At 48.6% G+C, this 10,928-nt stretch overlaps 1 protein-coding gene across 6 annotated transcripts in view; it reads right to left on the bottom strand.

Moving 5' to 3' along the window:
- Positions 1–8,827, bottom strand: part of CTNNA2 (catenin alpha 2) — a 1,975,930-nt gene extending 1,967,103 nt beyond the window's left edge. For all 6 annotated transcript variants that reach the window (XM_044295267.1, XM_044295273.1, XM_044295260.1 and 3 more), the window contains exon 1: positions 8,726–8,827. In XM_044295267.1, the coding sequence (XP_044151202.1) occupies positions 8,726–8,827 (102 nt within the window). The remainder of the gene's footprint in view (positions 1–8,725) is intronic.
- Positions 8,828–10,928: the final 2,101 nt, after the last annotated feature.

The raw sequence follows: 10,928 nt of genomic DNA on the forward strand, positions 1-10,928 counted from the left end.
GAAACAATAAACAACCCCTGTATCTGAGCTTAGTGGACCCCAGTGAGTATAATAATGTGTTACCACCTTTTCTTAGAACTCTGCATTGTGCTGCTCCTCTGCTATTCCTCCTGGAAATAGATAACTGGGTATTGCAATCCCCCTTGTCAACAGGGTGTGTCTCTACACAGTGTAGCAAGGTCAGTACTGACTGGATAGTGTTCCCAGTGCCAAGGGAAATGGTAACCCCTAGTTGTCAATTTAAAGATATATTTCCAGGAGGAATAATAGAGGAGCAGCAAAATACAGTGCTGTTGTGTTAAGTATTTGCATGAGTCCTCTTTAGGGGAAGTGCTGTGCTGCAGGTCACAGGGTTGTTTGCTGTCCCACTTTCTCCTGCACTAGAAGGAATAATAGAGGCGCACACTGACTCCTATAGAGGTAGCACACCAATGAGAGCAATAGATTCTGGAAAAGGGGTCACCTGTTCCCAAGGGATGAGGATAGCAGTATTCCGAACAACTTTCTAATCACTCCTTTTTAAGTGGGGTCCCTAAAGAAATATTGCACTGTCTAATGTACGGCGCTGGGCTTGGTGAACTATAAAGAGACCGCAGTGCTCACCGGAGCTCTGCTGAGCGCTGTGGCCTCTTCAAACAGCTGATCAGCAGGGGTGTCAGGAGTCGGATCCCCACTGATCTTTTACTGATGACCATCCTGAGGATAGACCATCCATATCAAATTCTCAGGTAAACCTTTTAACTGAAAAAAACAAGAAGCAGGTTGGAAAGACAAACAAATATAGCCTTTAAAGTGTAACTCTCCTTTAAAAACACTTTCTACGTGTCATAGTGACCACATACCTCTTACATTCAGTGACATCTCCTGTCATGTAGACCTTCTCTTTTCCGCCATGACAAATACTTTCAGCCGCATCTCGTCTGTACAGAGTTTGTAACGTTGACCCGTTCGATTTCTAAATTTTTCCATCAACCTCCCCATCCTGGTGTCCCCACAGTGTCATCCTGCTGCCACCCGCAATACTGTGCCCGTTGTGCCCACAAATGCCCCAGGTACTATACTGCTGAAAAAATAGTGACCCTAATAGACATAACTGGGGTCATTTATCAAACTGGTGTAAAGTAGAACTGGATTTCCAAAAGAGCTGTCAAATATGAAAGGTGGAATCTGATTGCCCCACACAGTAAATTGCCCCACACAGTAGTTTCCCCCACTGCCCCCCACACAGTAGTTTTCCCCACACAGTAGTTTCCCCCACAGTAGTTTCCCCCACACTGCCCGCACACAGCAGTTTCCCCCCACACTGCCCGCACACAGCAGTTTCCCCCCACACTGCCCCCCCACACAGTAGTTTCCCCCTCACTGCCCCGACACAGTAGTTTCCCCACACTGCCCCCACACAGTAGTTTCCCCCCACACTGCCCCCCCACACAGTAGTTTCCCCCTCACTGCCCCCACACAGTAGTTTCCCCCTCACTGCCCCCACACAGTAGATTCCCCCACACTGCCCCCACACAGTAGTTTCCCCCACACTGCCCCCACACAGTAGTTTCCCTACAGTGCCCCCACACAGTAGTTTCCCCCATACTGCCCCCCACACAGTAGTTTACCCCACACTGCCCCCACACAGTAGTTTCCCCCACACTGCCCCCACACAGCAGTTTCCCCCCACTGCCCGCACACAGCAGTTTCCCCCCACACTGCCCCCACAAAGTAGTTTCCCCCACACTGCCCCCACACAGTAGTTTCCACCACACTGCCCTCACACAGTAGTTTCCCCCTCACTGCCCCCACACAGTAGTTTCCCCACACTGCCCCCACACAGTAATTTCCCCCACACTGCCCTCACTCATTAGTTTCCCCCACACAGTAGTTTACCCCACACTGCCCCCACACATTAGTTTTCCCACACATTGCCCTCCACACAGTAGTTTCCCCCTCACTGCCCCCACGCAGTAGTTTACCCACACTGCCCCCCACACAGTAGTTTCCCCCCCACTGCCCCCACACAGTAGTTTCCCCTCACACTGCCCCCACACAGTAGTTTCCCCCACACTGCCCCCACACATTAGTTTCCCAAAACTGCCCTCCACACAGTATTTCCCCCCACACATTAGTTTCCCCCATACTGTCCCCCACACAGCAGTTTCCCCCACACTGCCCCCACACAGTAGTTTCTCCCACACTGCCCCCACACAGTAGTTTCCCCCCACACTGCCCCCACACAGTAGTTTCCCCCACACTGCCCCCACACATTAGTTTCCCAAAACTGCCCTCCACACAGTATTTCCCCCCACACATTAGTTTCCCCCATACTGTCCCCCACACAGCAGTTTCCCCCACACTGCCCCCACACAGTAGTTTCCCCCACACTGCCCCCCACACAGTAGTTTCCCCCACACTGCCCCCCACACAGTAGTTTCCCCCCACACTGCCCCCACACAGTAGTTTCCCCCACACTGCCCCCACACATTAGTTTCCCAAAACTGCCCTCCACACAGTATTTCCCCCCACACATTAGTTTCCCCCATACTGTCCCCCACACAGCAGTTTCCCCCACACTGCCCCCACACAGTAGTTTCCCCCACACTGCCCCCCACACATTAGTTTCCCCCACACTGCCCCCCACACAGCAGTTTCCCCCACACTGCCCCCACACAGTAGTTTCCCCCACACTGCCCCCCATACAGCAGTTTCCCCCACACTGCCCCCACACAGTAGTTTCCCCCACACTGCCCCCACACAGTAGTTCCCCCCACACTGGGAAGGGTTTCTCACATAGAGGATTGTCTAGCCGGGAAACAACTGAACTACGTCTCATCTGTGGGAGGTATCAGGAAAGGAGATGTTTTCAGACTTTGGAGGCCATAAGGAATGCCCTTATTCTCTGACAGCAAGCAGTGATCTTAATGCTGATGTGTGGAAGAAAGTTGCAGAAGTCTTGGTTAGGCAATGACTGAGCGTTCTCTCCCTTTAATGTTTCGCCGCGGCGCTCCGGTCAATCACTTGTGACTGGAGATCCTGTATAATGACTTCATGGTAATTGGTCGCTCCTCTGGTACAAATCACCCACGTGCCGCACCTCGTTAATCCTGCTGCAGTAATTAGCCACCCCTGTCACTACAGATTATGATGTTCTAGCGCACGGCGTGTGCAGGCGACTAAGTAATAAGTAATACTGCCACATACGGCCATATACTGTACATAGATTATATAAACCGTATATTAACACTGAACCAGGCACATTCCCCGTATCCTGAGATCACTCCAGTCTACATGGGTGTAACCTCTGCCCCGAACTAATAGCATCATTAGGAGTTCGGCTCTGGAGTGCTGTCCTCATGGAGTACAGCAAAAAGCCCTTAATAATTGTATAACAAAAAGTTAAAGGAGTTGTCCCGAGATGTAAACGTTTACCCTATTCACAGATAAAACTCTGACTGGTTGGGGTCCGACCACCGAGAACGGCGGTCCCGAGCACTGCCAATGAATGGGACTGCTCTACTCCAGTGGTCGGACCCCTACTGATCAGATACTAATCCTCTATCCCATGTATTTTGGAACAACCCCTTTAAGCAATTTTTAGCGATTTTTCAAGATCTCTGCCTGCTTTCCTTGAGTGTAAATCTTACTTCCGCAGGACGGAAGCCTGTGCTGGTCATGGAGCAATCCTCCAAACTGGTCCTAGTGGTATTCTTAGCCATCCTGGATAATGCGGGCACCACGAATGGCCTGGCATGTGACCAGGAGAGATGAGTGAATCTTCCAAGATTCTGTTAGTTTTGGATTCTACAAAGTTCGGTTCGGGTCGAAATTAGTTGTTCCGAACCAAAGTTGCTCCAATCGCCCTGGAGATTGATATATACCCCCCCCCCCTCTAAAACAGATTTTTTTTTATGAAAAGCTTCATCTTGTTTCATTAATTTTGTACAAATCTTTTCATTTTCCCCGCTCTGATACAGCGCCAGGTGTAACTGTACCTACTTTTATCGTTGCCGCCTCAAACCGTGGTTATTGCTTGGCCGCAACTGACTGCACTTACCTCCCGCGGGTGGTGACAGCGCACTATTCATTGCTCTTTTTACAAGATTCGGCAGAATCAAACCAGAAAAGATTCGGTTTCGACTCAGTGCCTAAAAAAATCTGAGATTCGGAACAAATCTACGAATAGATTCGCTCATCTCTATCATTAGGTTATTTTAGCAACGGCATGTTATTATTTGAGCACTATATGGCGGTGTGGTTGTGGCTGCTTAGGCACTGTGCAGTTACTTTCGCAGTGAATGGTTGTGGCACTGTATGATACGGTTATCTATACACTATATGGCCGTATACAGTGCTGGCGCCGACAGAAGGTTCCGTGCACATGGCACAGGGTTGCCAGCCACCCGTACGGGATTGACCCGGACAGTCCGGGTTTGTAATCCTGTGCCCGGGTACAAGCCTTTCTCAGACCCGGGCACAGGATTAATTCCAAACTGCAGGGCAGACTGTCTGACTTGTTCGCTCACGGTCCTGACAGCCGGCGGTGAGTGAGCGGCGGTGAGCTGTGAGCGGCCGGCACTCCTGGACCGGCTCGAACCTGAAGAGGACGAGGCTGCCGGTCAGGATGAATTGGAAGCCGGAGAGCTGGGGGCTTCTGGTGGTCACGAAGACGCTGCTGAAGGAGAGCAGCAAACCCTCGCCCCACAGCATGGCAGCTGCGCCGGGACTGAGCCGCTCTCACTCCCAGATCAGGCCGAATAACAATAAGACGAGCCGCAGGTCCGGGGGCGCTCCTCCCGTCCCCGGCTCTTCTGCTGTGCTCCTTTCCTATCACCTCCCCTCTCCCCTGGTCTCCACTGCCAGACTCTCACACAACTCTCGAGTGACGGTTCCTGGGGATGAGGGCCACATTACTCTAACTAGGGGTCACTAATGGGGGCATTATTCTTAATGGGGGGCACTAATAGGGCCATTACTCTTACTAGGGGCATTATTCTTACTGGGGGCACTAATAGGGCCATTACTCTTACTGGGGCACACTTATGGGGGCATTACTATTACTGGGGGTGCTAATGGGGGCATTACTCTTACTGGGGGCATTACTCTTACTGGGGCGCACTAATAGGGCAATTACTCTTACTGGGGCATTATTCTTACTGGGGGGCACTAATAGGGCCATTACTCTTACTGGGGCACACTAATGGGGGCATTACTATTACTGGGGGTGCTAATGGGGGCATTACTCTTACTGGGGCGCACTAATAGGTCGATTACTCTTACTGGGGCACACTAATGGGGGCATTACTCTTACTGGGGGCATTACTCTTACTGGGGCGCACTAATAGAGCAATTACTCTTACTGGGGCATTATTCTTACTGGGGGGCACTAATAGAGCAATTACTCTTACTGGGGCATTATTCTTACTGGGGGGCACTAATAGGGCCATTACTCTTACTGGGGCACACTAATGGGGGCATTACTATTACTGGGGGTGCTAATGGGGGGCATTACTCTTACTGGGGCGCACTAATAGGTCGATTACTCTTACTGGGGCACACTAATGGGGGCATTACTATTACTGGGGGTGCTAATGAGCCTTTAAAGTGAAGGAGAGCAGACTGCGCCCTCCATTCATTCCTATGATAGCGCCGAAAAAGCTTAGCACTGGCTCTGCTATGTCCATCAGCCCCATAGAATCGAGCTGTGGTCGCACTTGCACTGGGCGCTTTCCATTAATTTCTATGCTCTGCTCGGCTATTTTCGGCACTCCCATAGGAATGAAGGGGGGCGGCCACGCGTGCCTGGTCCCATCTCCTCCACTTTGCCGGCTCCATTCTAAGTACAGGTGCGATATGTTCTCAATAATGTTAGACAAAATTTACTATTTTGGCGCATTGACCTTCGTAAATTTAGAGTAGCGTGAATCCTGCGCCAGATTTGTCCTAGGTTCCGTCTATGCGCCAAAAATTCTGTCTATGCCCCCCCCCCAAAAAAAAAAATCTAGTCTAAGTTTACTAAGTTTTATTCCAAAAAATGTGCCAACCTTTTGACTAATTTTTGGAGCAAGAAGATGCATTTAGAGCATGCCTCCTTTCTGGCGCAGTCACGCCCTTTTCTAGCAAAACCATACCCCATTGCTGAAAGCTTAGAAAAGTGTGTTAAAAGGGTTAATAAATGTAATGCAAATTGCGCCCCAAAAAAAAAAGGCTGCCTTTCTATTAGTAAATCTTCTCTCTTTTCCTGACGCGCCTTATGTCAAATAAGAATTCTGGAGCATCTTCTCTTAGCGGTCTGCATTGTGCCGTCCCTCTGTTATGCCTCCTAGAAATGTCTGCAGAAATTGCCGACTGAGCATTACCAGTTGGTTGGCGTGCCCCTGTCCAATCAGTGACAGATTGGTAAAGACAAAACCTCTCGGCACCCAGCTATCAATCTGTTCATCCAGTTCTAGGAGGCATAACAGAGGAACACCACGACAGGGAGACAAGTATTTACAAAGCCTCAGGTGGCGCTTTCATTCCCTTTGATGGTGGCAGACGTCCTAGCGGTGGGCGGCGAGGCCGCTTGTCACGCTGGCAGAAGGCGCGCTGTAAGGCGTGGGGAGCAGATGTTACAATAAAACCGGCAGACGTAGACAAATGGCAATTCGCGCTGAACCAGATGAAACTAATCACAATTAATATGATCCGCCGTGAAATTCCTCTCTTCAGATAGAAGTGGGAGATTTTACAATTAGGAGGCAGACGCCAAAAAAGAAAAACGAATTCCATGGAAACGACTCAATGTGTCAGATCAGACGAGAGCCATGACGGAAACCTCCTTTAATCCGGCGCTCTACAAATACAATGAAGGGGGACCAATACTTCTGCAAAGAAGAGAGGAGCCAGTGTACTGCCACCAGACTCCTGCACTGATACATTGTAGCAAACTACCAGGACAGGAGACGGTTACAGCTCCCCAGAACTGATACATTGTTGCCAGCGAGAGGAGAGATTCAGGCCAGAGGCGTTTATCATCGGTCCGCTGGACGTGCGATAACCGTAAGGGCTCATGCACACTAACATACTTTTTTGCGGCCCCCGTATGCGGAATCATTCGGTTTCAAAACCGAAAATGACTCTGTGGGCGTTCAATTTCCGTATGTCCGCAAAAAAGATAGAACACGTCCTATTCTTGTCATCCGTATTTTTTGCAGATCTGTGTTTTGGGGACCGCAAAATACATACGGTCGTGTGCATGAGCCCTTAGATGGGTGGGGTCCAACCCCACACTGGTTGTCAGAAGAGCGGACCCCTGCCCCCCCCCCCCTATTGCCCCCCAGCTGCAAGACCGCTTGGCTGTTTCTGTGAGGGACTTTCAATGGATCGTCGGGTTGCACGGTCTTGTGGTTAGGGAGGAAGGGGATACTGGGGTCCCGTGTTCATCTCAGCGGTCAGACCCCACCAATCCAAGTGCTTCTGGGGCTCAAATCTCTCCTCTGTTCTGATAGCTTGCAACAATGTATCACTTTGGAGAAACTCTAGCTGTCTCCTGTCCTGAAGGTTTGCTGCAGTGTATCAGTGCAGGTAAAACCTCGCAGAGGATGCCACTGTAGCAAATCTACAACTGTGAGAAGTAATGGAGTAGAATGGGTGATTTCAGTTCACTGACCGCAAGCACTGATATAGACAGCAGTGAGGAATGTGAGGCTGACAACAGGGACTACTAGAAAGCTCTGCTGGTATCTATAACAAGCTGGATATACATGTAAATCTCGCTCTACTGCGCCCCCTACAGGCAGGAGATCATCATCAGCGCAGAGTACGGGTCTGGTTGGCTACGTCCAATGCCAGATGCATCTTCTGCCAAATGTTTAAAGGGATGTTCCAGTTGTATGTACTTTATCTAATTTCTTTATGCTTGAACTATTTGCCATTTTCAATATATCTGCTTGCTATCAATGAATAAATGAACACGTGTTCCTATTCAGAGATAGTAGACTTGGATGCAGTCTAGACAACTGTGAGCTAAACCCATAAGAAGGAGCTACACAAATCTCTCATGGAAAGTGTTCTCTGCAGGACATAGTATAGGTTTCCTGCCTCTGAATACAAGCACAAATGATTCTATTTACTGACAGCAAGCACAAGTCTTGAAAACTGTGGAGAAGTGAAACATAAAGTGCTGTATATTAGAAATCCATAGTGATACCATGATGGAAAACAGAGATGTGGTCAGGAGAGTGGGTGGTCTGGTTGCTTAGGATCATCAATGTTTGTGGTTTATAAGGTGAACCTATAGGTGGCACTGTAGATAGGGTGGACATCCTTCCAAACCTATTTGCATATTTGTTTTCCCATGGAGCATTGCCCTACTGTCTCCCTAAGGAGAAACATATCTCCAGGTATCTGGGTGTCCATCTTATTAGAAAACCCAACTGGGTACATAACTGAGAAGACTGAAGACCAAATACAACACCACTGGTCTGATGACCACCGACAGTCCAAGACAGCTTGGCTTGTTCTAGTATATTGCGTCTGTGACATGACCGCACCATTAGACTCAATCATTGCTCCAACACGTAAACCAAACATGGACCATGGAGTAAAACAAGGGGTAACTGAGTTTCAGCTACAACCAATGTAAATGGCACACCAAGCAAGGTCACAGGCATGGGTAGAAGACCAGAAGACAAGGTCCCGGAGAAGCCATTAGTAGTATGTTCCTAGGGACAAGTGAAGGGAGCACTGGTGGACTTACCTGGGTGACAAGTGGTTCGAGGAGGCTCTCCACGGTAAGAGTCCTGATTTCCAGACTTTTAGGGTCCCATTTAAGAATGATGGGTGATGTTGCGGATGTCATTTTCCTGAAAAAACAATTAAAGGAAGGGTTAGAAAATGTTTTTCAAAGTGCCACAAAGTAGAAGATAAGTACATAAGCATCCTCTACAGCGATCTCTTCATGATTTCCACGTAGACCCAACTAGATGCAATTTACCGACTACTGAAAAAGATGACCAGGTTTATATTGCTCTGCCTATAGCATGATATGTCGGTCAGAGGACATGGCACGTGTGGTCCGCCAAGAGCCAAAATGTCCATTCCTATAAGAAACTGGGTGACAACCGCTGTGAAAGCTCTAACAGAGACTGTATTAGTTGTCACCCAACTTCACATAGAGTTTTCCGGTAGCAGAATATCTTTTCTATATCTTCTCTATTCTCTGGCCATCAATATGTGATTGGTGGGGTCAAACTCTGTGGACCCCTATCATCAGTGGTTTGAAGAGGCCATGGTGCTCTATTGAGCTCCATGGCCAGTTCCTAGTCCATTGACGTCACTTTCATTGGTCACGTGGCCAAGGAGCACTTCAATGGGGCTGAGCTGTAATACCAAGCATAGCCAATATACAATGTAGGGTGCTGTGCTAGGTAGGCATTGAGGAGGCTGGATCAGCATGGATGCCGAAAATTGGACCCCAATAAATCAGATACCAATGACCTATCCCAATATTCTACCCCCGGAAAACCCCTTTAACCTCTTCCTGTTTAAAAAAACCTTTAATATGTATGATGGAAGTTGGGTCTGTGCCTACTCACAGGCTGGTGTTATAGCTGCCGGGTTTTAAACAGCAGACACCTAGAGCTAGTGTCTGTGATCGGCGATAATCCGATCACAGACATCTAACTCCTCAGATGTGAGCAATAAACAACTGCAAGGAGTTTCGGGTTTTTCCTTCTGGATGGAAGCAGGAATGTCTGCATTCATTAACAGCAAGCAGAGATTTAACAACAAAATAGCGATAAATTGAAACAAAGTATATTAAAAAGACATTTTATCTACATGACGTAGAAAAAAATCTTTTTACGCTGACTGAACCCCACCGATCGTCTGGATCCCCGTAACGTGGTTGCATTCAGGAATTGCTATTTTAGCGGTATTCTAAAAAAAATTGCCTGAAAAGCAGCTGCAGTCATCGCCTCCAATATTAACCCATTTACTTCCAGTAATTCTAAAAATACATTGGTTGTGACTTTACAGTACTGGGGCTCTAAGCCTGAGGGGCCCATTAAAGGGACACAGTGAACGATTACGGGAATAAGTTCCCCTGAAATGAATGAAGCGGCAGGTCAGGCATGTGCACTGCGATATGATCTTCTCTACAGGAGTTCCAGAGACAGACGAGTACAGCGCTTGGCTTTTTTAGGAACTCCCATAGAGATGAATGGAGCAGCAGTGCACGTGCTTGGCTCCATTCATTTCGGGGGGCCTCAGGGGGTCCCTGTTCTTGTCATCGATGGTTGGACCCCCAGTGATCTAATGGCTATCCTCTATCGTGTGGATAGGAGATCACATCTCACAACCAGAATAGTCCTTTAAGAAGATACCAGAATGATAAATGTTGCGTGATACGTGAGGGGCCCGGTTACAGATGTTCCTCTGGGGCCCGGGAGCTTCAAGTTACATCTCTGAAGAAATCCCGGTTAGATGGCAGCAGACACTAACATTTTTGTTGCCAGCCGTGTGCGGTGGATTCAGATTTTTATTACACCAATTTATCCTTTTAGTTTCTTCAGTAAAACCTTCTCACTGCCGAGAAGAAAACTTCCAGACAAGGAGAAGCGTAAAACCCCCTCCCCACAATTACAGGCAAACTAGCGGAATGAAGGTGTCGCCGCTGATTTTGGTACGTCGCCGTCTCGAGGTGTCCGGCTGTCAGCGAAGACGCAGTTCCTGGGAGTTTTAAAGACTATGCATTATCTTCACCCAGGAGGAATGATAAAAGGTCTTCAGAGAAGAAAGGCACAAGACGTGGAAAATGTAGCTGTCTCCTCCGGGTCAGGGCGTTACGTCAACGCAAAGACAACCTGACATCCCGCACGCCGTCTGCTCAGCGAGGACGGCACATGGAGCACAAGATGGTACTTTACACGTAAATGCCTTCTGATTAGAAGAAGAGGTTG

The sequence above is a fragment of the Bufo gargarizans genome, chromosome 1 (assembly GCF_014858855.1).
Source record: "Bufo gargarizans isolate SCDJY-AF-19 chromosome 1, ASM1485885v1, whole genome shotgun sequence".
In the NCBI taxonomy this organism is placed as follows: Eukaryota; Metazoa; Chordata; class Amphibia; order Anura; family Bufonidae; genus Bufo; species Bufo gargarizans.